Raw genomic sequence first — 18,074 nt, 5'->3', positions numbered from 1 at the left:
ACAGACCCTGACTACCTTGTCTAAGGAGACAATAGGTAGTCCAATAGGAAAGCTGATTTGTGTCTGAAACCCATTGTATGAGTTGTGATTTATTTCCTGGCATGCTTTATTAATACAGCCCCATATGTATTAAAATAAAAACTCATGAAACATATTTTTGCAGTTTTAATGCTGATAGGGCAGTTAGTAAACTGCATTAGAAAACATGTTTTTTTTTTTCTTCTGCTTTCAATGTAGTTTGGTTACTACAGAACGTACATTCTGTGTAATACAGGAGTAGATTGTGTCTGGAAGAATCATTCAAATGTCACTTTATTTCCAATGAAATAATTAGCTTGTTTTTGGCATAATACTGTTTGGCCTCCGATAAGCATACATAAGCCACCTGATGTATGCCAGAACACTTGTGTTCACAATGAAATTGGGAAGCAGCACTTTTGTGATGGAATACAATCAAATAAATAAAAACGCAGGTTTTCAGTTGGCATGTTTATGTTAATAGAGCCTGAAGGCATCCTTGATAGTGTTCCTCATAATGACAGCACAATCTACCTGGTGTGGTAGCTAACCAGAGCGTGAAGAACACTTAGTCTTGGGTTCTGTTATTCAGATAGCAGTGCTGCCAGGTGTAGTAGTTAACCCTTAATAACTTCCAAGGAAACATTCTCACACAAAAGGTAGTGGCAATGCAATTTCATGCTTTTACTACATAAGACAGTGGATATACAATCAGATACATGTTGTGACTCTCTTGTGCTCTGCTTTGATGGTCAGCACTTTGCTTTGTGGATGTGGCAGGCTGCTAAGCTGCTGGGCAGGAGTTGACACTGACAGCTCCACTGACCAGTGCTGCTTTACTGAAGCTCACTGGCGTCTCGTTGATCATGAGGTTTCTCATACAGCCAGTGTAGGCTGTTCTGATGAGCATGCTCTGGGGGAGAAGAGATTCTGGAACAGAAAAGTAATACAGAATGATGAGCAATCGCAAATCAAACCCATGAATCCAATTCTGAGTTCATTATACAGGCTTTTACTACCTCTTACTTACAATGCTGACCATGATCAGAGTCCTGTTTGAGTCCTGCCTACTAATATATGCTCTGATGGTCTTGAATAATGAATCTGATGAAAAAAAGAAGCTATGTGGTGCCAGACCAAACTGAGTTTTACTTGGAGTGGCAACAGGTTAGATATTTTTAAATCTAGGTTGAAAACGTGCATTAACCAAGACTTAAGAGTTGTTATTGTGTTAGTCTAGGTACAAAGCCCTCATATGAAGGAAGCTGCTTTGTATATAAATGAGTATTAGTGATTACTTACTGTATACACATTCATTTTTAAAATACCCTAAATATGTACTACTTTCCACTCGTGTACAACATGGTTATTTGTCAGATTCAGGTGGTTTAGGGTTAATGAAAAAAAAAAAAACTTGTGGAACAAGTTATTAAGGTCAGAGTTCTGCGTTTTTCTTTTTTCACCTCGTATGTTGCTAATGTGTTTCCACAGTGCAACAGGCTGCAGTTAATTCAACTTACCCGGCACACCCCCAATAAAAACAGGAGCCTTGCTGTCTATTGCTCTGGTGTTCAGTGGCCCCACCACGTGGGTAACCTCTGAATCAACATCCAGCTGCACTACATTGGCATCCCTGATAACTGGAGATGGGAAAACAAAAACAAAAAAGACAAATGAGCACGAAAAGGAACAGGACAGTAAGTAATACAAACTATTGTAATATTATCTGACTTGTACCTCTTTTATTTATCATTTATACTTTGGAGCAAAACACAATGACTGTAACTCCAATAGAGGTAGACTGTTTCAGGAAAATAAATATATATATACATATATTTTAAATATATGAACTAAAACTTTCATTAGCTGAAATCTTGTCCTGCAACTATAACAAGTCACCGTATTTGGCAGGGGATGCATTTCTACATGCCAGCTATATCTTTGCCTTTCATTGTTCAAGTAGCATGACTATGGCTGGCTGGAAAACTATGCGTTTCTTTGTCAAAAACCTTCTGCCTCAACAGCTGAAACCAGCCTAAATGATTGCCTTTGAGGACATACTACACAAGACGAGCAACCAGTACCAGATTCTCTGTGTGTTCAGGTCTGTAGAGACATGGCTACTGGGGCAAAGCAGATGTCCAGGTCTTTAATTAACCTTCATCCTGCTGTTACTAGCACAGATCAAGCACTGGAGGCCTACGCTTCTATTCGCTTGCTTTCTCATGGGTTTTGTTGTGGGTTATGGTGAGAAATAAGGGTTCAATACCTGCAATTCTGTGCCATCTGCCGTCACATAGACCCTGTTTTGGAGTGACTGAAGTGGCAAATTCTCTAATTCCATTATGAACTTGAACAATCACCTGCAGGGGAGAAAGGATACAAAAATAATACATTTACAATGCAGTCTTTACAACACAAGTGTAACAGATTCACTTTCAAATGGATACAAACTGTAAGATATGGTAAAACAGAGGGTATTGGTTTTGTTTTATACTTTTCCAAAATAAAAATGTATAACCTGACAATATAGGACAGATGATAATGTGTGGCATTAACCACAGACAGCAGAATAATATATATTTTTTCAAGGTCAGGAAAACAATTTAAAAATATGATATATACAAATGATTAACAGGATTTGACAAGAAATGAGAACAGATTTTCATTTATTAAACTGAACTCACTTTGAACATGCTTTTCATCCTACTTACTGAAGCACTTTCTGGTCTCACCCTTATAAAAGTTTACTATGATAAAAACTTAAGGAAGGGTAGTAAACCCCAATGAAAATATTGTAAAATTATGTAGAGGCACAGTTTAGCATAGTAAATCACAGTAAAGGAAATGGCATGCGAGTGGTATAAACACAGCAAACTGAGAAATGACTGTGGTAAATATATACCTGTCCATGGCTTATGTGCATGTTTAGGTATTCACTGACTGTGGCCTATATATATATATTATATACTATATATATATATATATATATATATATATATATATATATATATATTTATAGTGCTTTTTATACAAAAGTATCATAAAGCACTGTACAGTACATAGCAGAAAAAAAGAACAAACCACAATACATTTGTATAGCATGTCACACATACAACTGCCAAGTCAGACCATTTAAATAACAGTATACACAATACTAAAGCAGCAATTTCAAATACATTAAAACCCACTAAGAAAGCCATTTTATAAAACTGTGTTTTTAGTGTGTTGCTTCTGTTGACCCTAGGAATAACCAGCAGCCCCACATCCTGTGATCTCAGAGTGCGGTTTGCAAGATATGGGGACAGTAACTCCTGCAAATAACTAGGTGCTAATCCAATAAGGGCTTTATAAGTTAACAGCAAAACCTTAAAATCAATTCTATACTGCACAGGGAGCCAGTGTAAAGAGGCCAAAACAGGGGTAATATGTTCACTTTTCCTGGTTTTAGTCAGTATTCTAGCAGTATTCTGTGGTATTCTGAACAAGCTGCAAGCAGGATACCACACGTTTTGGGACACCAGAAAAAAGTGCATTACAATAATCAATTCTAGATCAAAGGCAGCACTTAGATCAAGAAGAATTAATACTGATGGAAAGCCTGAGTCAGTGCTTATCAGCAGATCATTTACAACTCTGACAAGGACTGTCTCGTTGTTATGTGCAGCATGAAAACCAGACTAAAACTTCTCAAATATACCATTAACAGTTACACACTTTTGCAATTGAATTGCAATAACTCTCTCTAGAACCTTATTTAAGAATGGTAGGTTGGATATTGGCCTATAGTTACTGAGGACTGTGGAAGGGTGGTGGGCAATTCACCGACACACAGGAGACAAAACTTTATTTGTAATGCTGTTCAGGCATACTGACTTATTTTTAACCACAGAGGGGATTGTAGTCTTTGGCCTGAAAACTGGCAACAGTAAACAGGCCCACAGGGTTACCAATACCGGTATATAGTCCAGTGCACATACAAGTGCTCAAAATAATAATGAAAACAAAAGAGACAAAGAAAAAGGGAAAACAGAACACCACTAAAAAAACTGCAAAATAAAGGTGATGCACTCTGCAGCACTTCCTCGACCATAGCTACCCGCACGGTCCGGGTCTCTGTCCTATACTCCATCGTTCCCTCAGACTACGGTCTATACTTTTGGGGCCTGCCCACTGTTTCTCCGCTACCCCTATATTTATTTTATTTTGTTTTGTTTTGTTTTCGTTCTCCGGCCGTTCTAGGTCCGCATAAATAGAGCTTCCGCTCGCTCGTTTGTCATCCTATAGGTGTTGACCTGAGGGAAAAACAGAGTTATTTTAGAGGCCCAGCAATCCCCCAAGGCCCGCCTCCCAACCACTCAGAGAGAGGGAGAAGCCACACCCCCTCGTCCCACCTCTCCGTGTCATTGCCATGACTGACAGGCGGATCTTAAGGATTGCTGCAGAACCATGCATGCGCCAGACAGTCAGCACAGATCTCCCCTGTTACAAGGACTTTAGGGTGTTTTTTAAGCATAGGCTTTACCACAGCGATCTTAAGAGCTGAAGGAACTGTACCAGAGGAAAGTGAACCATTTATAATTTTTAAAATGTGGGTATTAATAACACCAAGAACATCTTGTAATAGTTTTGTAGGAATATGATCAAGAGAGCATGCACTAACTCTCATATGTTGAACTAGCTCTGTCAGTTCCTGTAAGGTAATCAAAGAAAAAGCCCCCATAGTAGCCTTATTAGGTGTAGTTGGTAAATTGTGCTGGAGTCCTCCTTAATAGAAGGTGTCTGCGGTAACTCATTTCTGAGGACTAGTATTTCATTTTTAAAGAAATGTAAGAAGTCATTGCAGCTGTGAGAGGAGCCAATGTCAAGAGTAGTATTATTAGGGGAAGAATTAATTAATTTATCTTGGGTAGCAAAAAGAAATCTATAATTATTTTTTTGTTTCACTTAAATTAGAATAATATGATGATCCAGCCAGCGCCTTCCTATACTTAACCATTTAGATTCCCGCCATCTCCGTTCTATTTTATGACCCTCATTTTTCATCTTACGAGTTGTATCATTAAACCACATTAAAAGACACTCTGAGTTTTGATTGGCGCTACAGTATCTAAGATACCAGTCAAGGTGGTGTTAACCAGCTCATCTACTGGTGAACTCAGAGAGCGGTAATGAGCTCAATACATCAGAAAGCTTAACAGCACTTGAAGAATTAATTACCCAGGATTTAAATGTACGGTCCATAGTCTTTGTAGTTACTGACAGATTCACCTCAAAAACAATGGCAAGATGATCATAAATTGTAAGATCTAGGGTTATAACATTCTTAATAGCTAAACCACGAGAAATTACCAGATCTAAAGTATGGCCACGATTATGCGCAGGACCTTGACATGCAGTTTGTAATCTAAAAAATCCAATAACCTCCAAAATTCCAAGGAGTACAGAATCAATGTCAACAATAAGGTTAAAATCACCCACTAAAAGAATCCGATCATATCTGACTGTCAAAATAGATAGCAGATCCCCAAGTTCAGTCAGGAATAGTGGGTTTGACTTAGGTGGTCAATAAATAATTACACTATGAACAGATGATGGACTGTAGTACTTACCTGCCCGTGGTTTATGTGCATGTTCAGGTATTCACCACCTGAGGTGGAAACATGTAGCAGAATTCCTGAGCTGGCTCGGGGGCGCACCTCAAACACCAGCTCGAACTTCAAGCCCAGGTTAAAGGAATCATCTGCAAAAAAGAGGTGCCATCATTTTTAAATTTGGTTAGAATTATTCTATTACAGAATAACAATGTGCTAACATTAAGAATGCTTTAATATATACATTTTTAATACATCCATATATACTGAAAACTTCAAAACTTGTATTTATTTGTATTAGCTGAAATTTGGGGCTCCTACAATCTAATGTTTGCAAAGAACAGTTATGTTGAAGATACTGTGTATTGTGTTGAGATTAAACACCTCCCCTATCTACTGAAAACATTTATGCAGATATTTGTGTTGGACACATATCTCTGAACCCTACATTACCCAGAACTACATATCCGCCCTCAGCTGAGAAGTACGTTCCAGACTCTGTGGGCCCATTGAAGCATCGTGTGACCCCAAATGTACGGGAGACTGAAGAGAGCCACTGGCCATTCAGCTGGAAGCTCTTTACACAGCCAGTAAAACTGTGTACGGAATTGATCTGAAAGCACAAATGCAGAACATCGTTAGACAGTGTTGAACAGAAGGTTGTGGAGTACTGGCAAATTCAGAGATAAAACTAGAAGCTTTTATTGTTACTAGATCCACCTATTCCTCATTTTAACAGCTTACCTGTATTATTTTACTTTATCATGATAATGTATTTATGTATTTATTTATTTATTTAGTACTTTTTTTCTGATTATCCACCCCTCCCTACTTTTCACAACTTAATGTATATGAGGGGCCATATATCTAAAATAGAAAACAATGATGTGTTGGAATCTATACTTTTATATTATACTGTATCACAATGTTGTTAGAAAGCACTTTGTGGCAATTTAACAAAATGTTTTATCTCTGCACTTTGGTGTAACCTTTGTTTACTTATAGTGATCCATAATGCTACAGTAGTACAGTAGTCTCCGCGTATAGGAACACCTCCTAAAAGAACACTTCGCCTAAGGGAACACCCTTGTGGTTTCTCCATTGTAAATGCTCTGGCTAAAGGAACAGGAACTTTGCTGAAAAGAACACCTTCTTGGCACCAATAGCGATTCATTCACAATGGATACAGTACTGTTTTGAAATCTGATAACTCATCATCATCAAACTTAAATTAAAATGGTTTATTCAGTCTTTTCAATAGCGATTTGTCATTGCGAGAGTGTCTTGCGGCACACTGATTGATTTATTAAATCTTTCCATAACTGTCATATAGATTAATTGTTTTAAATTCCGATTTCCATGAGTGCACCTCATCGCTACAAAATGGAATGTAAACAAACCGCAAAATGCACTTCTGTTTCTCTTCCTACAAAAAGTTGGAAATTGTTGGAGCTCTTGAAAAAAACCTGAATCAGCCACAAGTCGCAGAGCAGTTTGGTGTTTCCCATTCTGGTGAGTTGCTTTACCATTCTGTTAAATAATGTGCTTGTCTTATATATTGCTGCTGCATTTTTTAACGTGTGTAAGGGTGCTGTGTTAATGTAGTTTGATAGTTAGTTTATTAACATTACATGTTACTTTATTATTATAGATTATTAACACACTTGCCTATTGCTTTTCTCTTATTCAGTTCATTTCATATGTTGATGCACGTGTGTCATGACAAGTAATACATATGTATTTATTTATTTATTGATTCATATTGTGTCTGGTGGCTAACTCTGTCTTAGAGAACACTACAGCTATAAGAACACTTTGCTTGCTTCCCGAGGGGTGTTCTCTTAGCCGGAGACTACTGTAATATTGGAAATATATAATATTTTTGCTATCCCATAACTTTTTTTTATTAAAACATTCCTTATATTAATTGTCTTCTATATTCACCCACCCACTATTGAGAAAGCGTTCATGCTAAACTATGGATGCCGTTTCTGATGTTACCTGTATGTTTTTATGAGCTTTCCCAGGGGGCACACCTCCCACATAGAAGACGCCACTAACATGCCAAGGAGCATCAGCCTCCGGGACAGTATCCTCCAGCACTCGAAGCCCATCGATTATTAAACGCCCCTCATTCTTTTCACGGGTAAATACGACCTGCAAACAAAGCCAGAGTAAGGGGTTATCAATTACCTTTGATTCTGATATCACTGCCATCTGGGGATTTTATATTGTTTTAAAGGGAATGTAAATATTATAAAGAAATCTAAAAGATACCTTAACTAACATTTTCTTGTATTTAACACCTTGTTTTAAAGTTCACAAGTTCAATTCACCCCTATAGCCTCAGTATAGCCAAATCCATTGCGGAAACATGGTACCATATCAGTACCAGAATGCTACCGTTTTAGGACTAATATTTGTTTAAAATCCATGTTTGTTTCTACAGGTGGTCTGGTATGGTTCTGTTAAGGTTTCTTTAAGGTAAAACACTGGTTTTATACTGTAGTTCCCTGGTGGTATTTTCAAAACTCTACTGTAATGGAAGGAGGATAAATTATTTATCAATGTGTACTGTGAAAATGTGTTTACTAGAGAGGCATATCAGCAACAGCGGTTCAATACAATTATGCACTCTAAATTTCTAGAATACAGGGCATACAAACATGTAATAACGTAGTAATAACTGGGTAATTAACTGGGCCATTTTTTTTGTTGTGTGACGCACTGCCGTTATGGATTCTGTCCCCTGACTGAGATGAGATGGGGCTCAGAGCTCTATAACCACAAATGTAGATGAGACTGGCTCTTTTGCACAGTGGTGAAGATGCTTCTTTGCTGTGTGTGGGGTCGATGGCTCGTGCCCAGCCTCTGCTCTGGTACACCAGGCTGATATCCATGTAATTACATCATATTGCCAAATGTATTTTCACAAGGCCATTTCCATATCATTACACAGTAGTTACTATATAAAGCTATCGACATCATCAGATGGGAAGAAACGCAAATAGATCACATTAGTTTACAGTAAAAGACGCTATGTCTTAGTTGGTGCTTATTTTGGCGAGAGCTGAGTCCAACATCAGCATGAAGTTTTCATGGAAATCATGACAATTACATTTGCAGTTACTGTAGTTATAGCTTGTAGTCTAAAGTACAACTGTTCTTTTGTTCACTTACATTGTGCCATGCTCCATCATTATATTTCTCCTGGCTTTTGATTTTTAGCTTATTGTTCCCAACGTTGAACATATAAACTAATCTGCCATGAGTAAGGAACAGTGCCATGAAATTGTCTTCCTCTTCATTTGACACGTAAAAGATAAGGCCATGGGTGGACTGGGTCCTCAAACTGAGGGAGAAGTGGGACCTACAGTGCAATGCAATAAGCAGAAATAAAATCAGAAAACAAAAATAAATTTCACTTATGATGAAGTTTCAACAACGTATCACAGTTTTGGTGCACTGCAATAAACAAGTACATATACAACAGCATGACGCATTTAAAAAGACAGAAAACTCTATTTCAAACAATAAACAAAAAAAACATAATTTTAATACAGTAAACTAACCTTTCCTTGAAAAAGGCAGGAATGCTGCCATATTCCAGTCGGCTGTTTGCTGTCCCCCCAAACTGATGTGCATGCTGTGTAGCTCTGGGTCTGGCTGACAGATAGCAGTGTGCCTCTTCCTTTCCTCTCAGCTCCTCAGGGTTATCCTTCAGAGAGACAGGAACCTCTGGGGTGCGTAATTTATCTCTGACCACCTTTGCAAAAATGAAATGGTATTCACATTAAACAGTGTCTATAAACAGCTCAGTCTAATGATGAGCAAGCCTTTTAAACTTACTATAAATAACCTTAAAAACAACTTGGCATGGAAATATCAGTTATCTTATTTATACAATGTTGTTTTCTTGTTGTTTCAATTCATTTTGTATAATTTTTTGTTTCAGTCGTCACATTCTGCTAACTTTTAAAATGCTAGTGCACCAGACTTTAACCATTAAGATGTTCGCCTGCCACATTCAGCTTCTAAGACATGTAATAAATACATGAGTGAGAAATACCACAGAGAACAAATGAGACAGTTCTTACATACAAGCAAAGTGTTGCAGGGGGGACTGGTTACTAGTAACTCCCTGGTGTGCAAGCTGTACTTACAGGATGGTTTTGAGAGATATATTTATTGAACTTTGAACTAATTTGAAAGGGGGTATTGCTTGCCTGGTGCTACAATTGTACATTACTAAGGAATCTTAAGGAGTATTTTTTTATTTGGTTCTCACCTTATTGGCACGTCCTGTCTTGGGTTTCGAGGAGTTTCTGTCAGGTTTAGCGTACAACGCAGCGGGAGGTTTCTCCATGGGGCAGCCATGCAGCAAAGCCTGAACCTTCTCAGTGTACCTCTGAAAATCTTCCACCTCCATGTCTCTGTCAGGCCTGTCACACACACACACACACACACACACACAACAGTACACAGTCTGTGCTGTCTTTTACAATGCAGTCAGTTCTCACTGTTGGCCTGTTCTAACGATACAGAGCCTTCCATTGCAATCCAATGATATTGTGTAATTTTAAAATTGCTAAATGAAACCTATATTATATTGATTCCTGATCAATGCTTGTCAAGAACGCTCTGCAAAGTAAAATGCAAGCAAAGTCAGAGAGAGAGAGCGAGCTGTTAAAAAAGACACAAAGATCAACCCACAGACTGCTAGAAAATATACTGTGGACGTGGAACAGTAGGAAATAGCCTCACATAAGATATGGACCTATAGAAAAGGTTTTGCTCTTGAAAGATCACGTACCTGCTTAAGAATGCATTGCTGATGCATCCTGTGAAGTTCAAGTACTGGCCACTAGGTGACCCTCCAAAGTAGAACTTGCTGGGTGCAGAAGCTTGTTGCTGTGTGATACCTTGGTGACTTTTTCTTTGCCTGTCTTTGTCATCGACAATCAACTGATACCTAAAGGGCAACATCCCAAAGACCCACAAATTAACACAACGTTAAAGCAACTCAAATATTTGACAACATACTACATATGTCACTACACTGTGTACAGGTAGAGTCTCTCGTTGTACAATCCAAATCAGCTTGTGCAGTCTGAGAGAGAGAGAGAGAGAAGGAGAGAGAGAGAGAGAGAGAGAGAGAGAGAGAGAGAGAGAGAGAGAGAGAGAGAGAGAGAGAGAGAGAGAGAGAGCTGCACACTTCTTGCTGCTTACACTAACATCTGTGCAAGATTCTATCAAACAAAAGAAAATGTAAATCACTACCATGAACATTCTTTCTGTGCACGGGATGACAGGACAATCCCGTAACATGATGTTACTATTAAAATTCAGTAGGAAGCATTATTAATGCCGGTACCAGTCGTTTCATCAGATAACTTCTTCTGGGTTGTTTAAAGAAAAGGAAACACTTTGGCAAATAAGAACTCTACAACTGTGTAGTCCCTTAGTTCAAATAACTGCAGAATAATATGCAACAACGGAGGGTCAAAATACAGCAGGCTTTACCTCTGTGCAGTGACCGATGCAACGAGGAAATGAGTTTGGCCATCGTTATAATGGTTCTTTTCTGACCGAACTTTGGTTCCCTTAGTATTGAGGACGACTGTTCCATTTTCCAGAGAGATGGCAAGCTCATCAGACTAATATAAAATACAGAGTTAGTTGTCATAGTTTTGTATAGACCATGAAATATCACAGATAATGTATCAGACTTTGCACAGCATTTTTTTGTTTCAGTTACATCCTGGGGACTTTTTAAAACTGAGGGACAGGGAGTGTTGCAGGGGGACAGGTTAGGTTACAATCAGAGTTGGGCTCAATTCTTTTTTTTCAATTCCAATTCCTATTCCCTTTAAATCATTTCCAGTTCCTTCAAATGCAATTCCTTGGCACTGCAATTGATGAAAAGAGAATGGAAATTGGAATTGGGAATTGATTTTAAGAAGGAATTGGAATTGAGGAAAGGGAATTGACCCCAACCCTGGTTACAATCTTTTGTATCAGCTGTACACTGAGGCCACAGGAATCCTTTACATTTCTGAGTTTGAAAAAGTCACCATAATGTGATGTGTGAAACAAAAAATGCTATACAACATGATTATTTCAGACCAGAACCAAAGGTACTTTAAAGATTTATTTATGTACTTAGTACATATGTACTGTATGATATACAGTAAAACACATTTGCTGAAAGGCAGGCATACCCCCTCGGTGTAGTAGAAAAGCAATCCAGTAGACTGTACTGTTCGGAAATCGAAGCCTCCTTCAAACGTCTGGAAGGGAGAGATTTTCTGGCTTGAAGCGACAAAACTTTCACCATTAAAATAGGCTTCACGGGACATCTGGACAGAAACACAGAAGACGACGACTGGTTTAAACAATGTATATTTTGCATGTACAAACATTGCAGTCCCTTTTACATTGCTTGATGGATTGCATTGGTTTATAAATATATATTATACACTATTATTTACAATATCACCTTTATTTAAAGCACTTTATTTACACTATAAATGTTTTCTCAATTACAGTACGTCAAGTAACTACCTGAATCCACACATCTCTTCTTAGAGCAGTGGCTGTACTTACAAGTGATTCTTCTGGGCACCCAGAGCTGATTCCAATGGTCCCGGCCTCCTCCAGCAAGTTGAAGTCCTTCTTTTGGTACTGGAAGCCCTTGAGGCAGCCTCTCAGCCCAACAAGGGTTGCTAGTTCAGGCCTGGAAGAACAACTGATTTTACTTTGGCTTGGATTTTCCCTTATGGAGTTTAAAATGCCCCTTCATTTATGTTAAACTTCCTTTAAGCAGCATGCATGAGGACTGTATAAAATAGGCATAGAAAGAGTTGTTATAATATAATTTTGTTTACATTAAATAAGTGGAAAATACTGACCAAAGGGTTTATAACAAGTATGCCCTACACTCCTTGTCCATGCTGCAAATACTAAATGAGTGCTATATAGTATAACGACAGTTATTGTGACCTTCATCCACTTTGTGATGGCAGATTGACACATGCCTTCATACTGCATACCTCCAGATTGATACTAAAGAATGTTCTTTTCAAGATTCATTACAATTAGAAGTGGTTCTCTAGATTCTGTAAAAATGTGATCTATGAATGGCTAGCTCTACTATATCCTCCTCACCAGGGATATGGCATGATGTTTATTGTGAAGTCATACCTGGAGTGCAAGATTTCAGTAGGTGCTCCTCCAATATAGATGTCAGAGAAGGGCATGGGCTTTTTCTCATTTTCCACAGACTTCACATGGCCCCTGTCTACCACCAGGATGATCTTCTTTGAGTTATGATAAATTATTGAAATCTGAAATGCACAGGAACATGATGTACAGTGTGTGTGTGTGTATATATGTATATATATATATAGTAACGGATGTAGCAGGACAGGGGGTCTGCAAACCGAAGAATGGTTTGTTTATGGCAGGGAGGCTTTTAACTCTGTCCCTGCCATAAACAAACCATTCTTCGGTTTGCAGACCCCCTGTCCTGCTACATCCGTTACAATAGTCCGTCTACAATATACTGTAGTATATATATTATAAGGTAATATTCTATAGATCGATACACACAATTTATTCCATTAGTAGGAATCATTTGCTGTAGAATAAAGAAAGTTTCAACAGTAAAGTTATACATTTGGAAAATCGATAGTTCATTCTCAAAGTTAGTTTCTTAAAACCTTGAACATTAAACTATCAAGTAACCTGGTGCATAACTAGCTTACATACAGTACAGGATGCAGATATCGATCAGACTTTCCTTATATTGGGAGTAAAGAACCTGACACTCTTTTGCTATCACTGAACCCCATTATGTACAGTATATACTATATGACAGAGAGCATATATATATATATATATATATATATATATATATATATATATATATATATATATATATATATATATATATATATATAGTACCTCATGGTATCTGGCATCATTAATCTGTATTTTCTTTAAATTGTCTTCAAGAACAACAGGACCATTACTGAATCCAAAGTCATACATTATGCGCAGGAGGCCCTTCTGCATTTCCAGTGTGAAGAAATTGCTCTGCAAAAACCACAACCAATTAGAACCGTACTCCTTTACAGCAAGGGTAAGAGGAAGAAGAACCACTCTGGTTGTGCGATACTGTACGTGAATTAAACATTTTAACAAACACAAAACAATGGACAAATTAGCCATAAGGAAATTAAGCCATAAGGAAATATTTCTCCATTAATCTTGCTTGACTTGAGTATACAAATGTTATTTTCATACATCAGTACTGGAATATTACAGAATGTGATACACTGAATCACCTGCATGCTATTGTTATTATTCACTATTGGAAAGTTACTGAACCGCTATTGACCTACTTGAACCTCTAGCGAATTCTACCAAAGGATTTATAAGCAGGTGCTGCAGGTCAGGAGAAAGAGAGTCCAAGTAGAGACTAGGGAGAGCTGCAGTTCATATCATGTTCAGTTAATCTTATTCACAGTAGCAGTGTAGGTTTGAAGAATAGGTCTTGCAAACTCTCTGATTTAAAGACTCAAGCCCCTGTTTATTTATGATACTTTTAAATCCAGCAGGGGAAGATAAATATCTTGATGCATGCAGTGGATTTAAAAAGTAAATTGTGTGTCCAGTTTTGCAAGGGTACTTACACCATTGACCATCAGTAGGAGGAGCGCATCATCCATCACACTCCGCACTCCTAAGTCGAATCGTGTCAAAATCTTGCCAAACTTTTCTCTCTTCTCAATGTTACGCACAAGAGCATAGCCTGTGCCGTCAAAGAAGTAGTTTGCTGCCCGACTCTGGGTGAAAGCCAGCTTGTACCTACAAAAAATGAAATAATAATAATAATAATAATAATAAATAATAATAATAATAATAATAATAATAATAATAATATAATATCTGTATTTGACTCACTTTAAAAATAAACCCTTAGCAATTTAAAAATGAAGAAGAAAACCTAAACTGCCTTTTGTAAATGAAATTAAAAACAATATAAAACAATTAAAAATAAATACAATGCAGTACCTGGGACAGGGGGGCGATGCTGTGGTGTTGAAAATGCAGTATGCAGTACCTGGGACAGGGGGGCGATGCTGCGGTGTTGATTTTGTAAATACAGTATGCAGTACCTGGGACAGGGGGGCGATGCTGTGGTGTTGATTTTGTAAATACAGTATGCAGTACCTGGGACAGGGGGGCGATGCTGTGGTGTTGATTTTGTAAATACAGTATGCAGTACCTGGGACAGGGGGGCGATGCTGTGGTGTTGATTTTGTAAATGCAGTATGCAGTACCTGGGACAGGGGGGCGATGCTGTGGTGTTGATTTTGTAAATGCTGTGGTGTTGATTTTGTAAATGCAGTATGCAGTACCTGGGACAGGGGGGCGATGCTGTGGTGTTGATTTTGTAAATACAGTATGCAGTACCTGGGACGGGACAGGGGGGCGATGCTGCGGTGTTGATTTTGTAAATACAGTATGCAGTACCTGGGACAGGGGGGCGATGCTGTGGTGTTGATTTTGTAAATGCAGTATGCAGTACCTGGGACAGGGGGGCGATGCTGTGGTGTTGATTTTGTAAATACAGTATGCAGTACCTGGGACAGGGGGGCGATGCTGTGGTGTTGATTTTGTAAATGCAGTATGCAGTACCTGGGACAGGGGGGCGATGCTGTGGTGTTGATTTTGTAAATACAGTATGCAGTACCTGGGACAGGGGGGCGATGCTGTGGTGTTGATTTTGTAAATACAGTATGCAGTACCTGGGACAGGGGGGCGATGCTGTGGTGTTGATTTTGTAAATGCAGTATGCAGTACCTGGGACAGGGGGGCGATGCTGCAGTACCTGTGTTGATTTTGTAAATACAGTATGCAGTACCTGGGACAGGGGGGCGATGCTGTGGTGTGATTTTGTAAATACAGTATGCAGTACCTGGGACAGGGGGGCGATGCTGTGGTGTTGATTTTGTAAATACAGTATGCAGTACCTGGGACAGGGGGGCGATGCTGTGGTGTTGATTTTGTAAATTATGCAGTACCTGGGACAGGGGGGCGATGCTGTGGTGTTGATTTTGTAAATGCAGTATGCAGTACCTGGGACAGGGGGGCGATGCTGCAGTGTTGATTTTGTAAATACAGTATGCAGTACCTGGGACAGGGGGGCGATGCTGTGGTGTTGATTTTGTAAATAGTATGCAGTACCTGGGACAGGGGGGCGATGCTGTGGTGTTGATTTTGTAAATACAGTATGCAGTACCTGGGACAGGGGGGCGATGCTGTGGTGTTGATTTTGTAAATACAGTATGCAGTACCTGGGACAGGGGGGCGATGCTGTGGTGTTGATTTTGTAAATGCAGTATGCAGTACCTGGGACAGGGGGGCGATGCTGCGGTGTTGATTTTGTAAATACAGTATGCAGTACCTGGGACAGGGGGGCGATGCTGTGGTGTTGATTTTGTAAATGCAGTATGCAGTACCTGGGACAGGGGGGCGATGCTGTGGTGGGATTTTGTAAATACAGTATGCAGTACCTGGGACAGGGGGGCGATGCTGTGGTGTTGATTTTGTAAATGCAGTATGCAGTACCTGGGACAGGGGGGCGATGCTGTGGTGTTGATTTTGTAAATGCAGTATGCAGTACCTGGGACAGGGGGGCGATGCTGTGGTGTTGATTTTGTAAATACAGTATGCAGTACCTGGGACAGGGGGGCGATGCTGTGGTGTTGATTTTGTAAATACAGTATGCAGTACCTGGGACAGGGGGGCGATGCTGTGGTGTTGATTTTGTAAATACAGTATGCAGTACCTGGGACAGGGGGGCGATGCTGTGGTGTTGATTTTGTAAATACAGTATGGGACAGGGGGGCAATGCTGTGGTGTTGATTTTGTAAATACAGCATGCAATACCTGGGACAGGGGGGCGATGCTGCAGTGTTGATTTTGTAAATACAGCATGCAGTACCTGGGACAGGGGGGCGATGCTGCAGTGTTGATCTTGTACTTGTTCTTGAAATTGTACAGGCTCATCACATCTTTGTTCAGAGCTGCCAGTTCGATGCAGCCTATAAAGGGGGACAAGTTCAGGCTGGCTGGGAGCTGGGGAACAGAAAGGAAGGGCAAATCAGTTTCATTATATAATGCGTCAGAGGTGATGCCAGGGAGCGTTTCGACTTTTTGAAAGGCCAGACTGACTAAAAGCTGTAGTTAACTAAATGGTGTCACCAGTGCTTGTCCATGCATTAATTTTGCCACTGCAATAATAAATGCAGGCTTCTTGAACTACAGTGCATGACAACAATAATATTTGCTTGGGTAATAATGATGCTGTTAAAACTATAGTGTATCACTCACGTCAAATGTAGAGTTTCTTTCATTTTCTGTAGTGTGTCTCTTGTTGATACATTGCTAGTAATTCATCCTTTTAAAGCTACATTACAGTAGCTTCCCTTGGTGCCATCATGACTATGTAAGAGAAATACTGTAGCGCATGTGAATAAGGTTTCAGACATTTACTTTAGATTCCTGTAAGTGCTGTTCTTAATTAAATACTGAATTCACTTTCAGTTAAAAAGCATATTGCTTTTCATTAATAAATGAACAAATACACATTTAGTACAGTTAAGACTCATTCATAGGGCTATTCTGTGACAAATCCTGACACCCTGGACATAGCACAGTCTCAGATGAGGAAATGAAATACTGTATGTAGGGTGGTTTTTATTGGGAAACTCAACATTTTAAATTGCAGCTTCATTAGAGCAGTGGTTCAAAATATATACTGCATTGCAGTTCTGGATTTTGATCAGACGCATTGATACTAAAGTAACTGAAACTCAAGATCGATTTAGGTTTGTATGTCATTTTTATTGTAAATAGCTTCATGTATAAATGCCTTTGGAGAGGCATTTATGCATGAAGTAGACATGGAGGTCTAATTTAAGTGGTAGTATTTAGATTCACCCCTCTTTGGATCAATTCAATTGACCCAATTTTTTATTACTGGCCTTGAAGGCCTGACACACTCATGCAAACAGGCAACACCCTATCGTCTGGCATACCCTGAAATCTGGAGGAACACCACCAACAAAGAAGACAGTGTTATCAGGGTCTAGGTCAAACAGTGATTCAGTGCCTGGGGCCTCCCCTTTCTGGATGAATTTCTGTTCCGCTGTGCTACCAGGACTTGGAACGGTTAGAAATACTTTGCCATGCCTCCCAAGCCTGCAAAGAAACATATAATAATTAATACACTTGTTTAAAGGGCATCTATTGACAAGTGTCACCGATGGCTTGAGTGGTGCATGTGGGTGGTGACGTCAGGTTCAGTAAGTAGTACAAAACAAAGGTAGGAGCGGGCAAAGCGATGCTGCTGGAGTGGGTCTTTTATACTGTGGCTGGAGCCTTAATTAC

At 39.2% G+C, this 18,074-nt stretch overlaps 1 protein-coding gene across 1 annotated transcript in view; it reads right to left on the bottom strand.

The window, feature by feature from the left end:
• Positions 1–678: 678 nt before the first annotated feature.
• The window catches only part of lama4 (laminin, alpha 4), a 43,302-nt gene continuing 25,906 nt past the window's right edge, over positions 679–18,074 (bottom strand). The window contains exons 23-40 of the mRNA XM_041249586.1: positions 17,723–17,885; positions 16,627–16,760; positions 14,309–14,483; positions 13,578–13,709; positions 12,816–12,958; positions 12,219–12,348; positions 11,834–11,971; positions 11,136–11,269; positions 10,426–10,584; positions 9,901–10,054; positions 9,185–9,378; positions 8,793–8,982; positions 7,614–7,769; positions 6,066–6,225; positions 5,631–5,761; positions 2,288–2,381; positions 1,539–1,658; positions 679–948 (exon numbers count right to left, since the gene is read on the bottom strand). Coding sequence (XP_041105520.1) covers positions 803–948; positions 1,539–1,658; positions 2,288–2,381; positions 5,631–5,761; positions 6,066–6,225; positions 7,614–7,769; positions 8,793–8,982; positions 9,185–9,378; positions 9,901–10,054; positions 10,426–10,584; positions 11,136–11,269; positions 11,834–11,971; positions 12,219–12,348; positions 12,816–12,958; positions 13,578–13,709; positions 14,309–14,483; positions 16,627–16,760; positions 17,723–17,885 — 2,653 coding nt within the window. The 3' untranslated portion in view covers positions 679–802. The remainder of the gene's footprint in view (positions 949–1,538; positions 1,659–2,287; positions 2,382–5,630; positions 5,762–6,065; positions 6,226–7,613; positions 7,770–8,792; positions 8,983–9,184; positions 9,379–9,900; positions 10,055–10,425; positions 10,585–11,135; positions 11,270–11,833; positions 11,972–12,218; positions 12,349–12,815; positions 12,959–13,577; positions 13,710–14,308; positions 14,484–16,626; positions 16,761–17,722; positions 17,886–18,074) is intronic.

Source organism: Polyodon spathula, chromosome 5 (assembly GCF_017654505.1).
Source record: "Polyodon spathula isolate WHYD16114869_AA chromosome 5, ASM1765450v1, whole genome shotgun sequence".
In the NCBI taxonomy this organism is placed as follows: Eukaryota; Metazoa; Chordata; class Actinopteri; order Acipenseriformes; family Polyodontidae; genus Polyodon; species Polyodon spathula.
The sequence above is the reverse complement of the archived record's forward strand: the minus strand, read 5'-3'. Positions and strand labels throughout refer to the sequence as shown.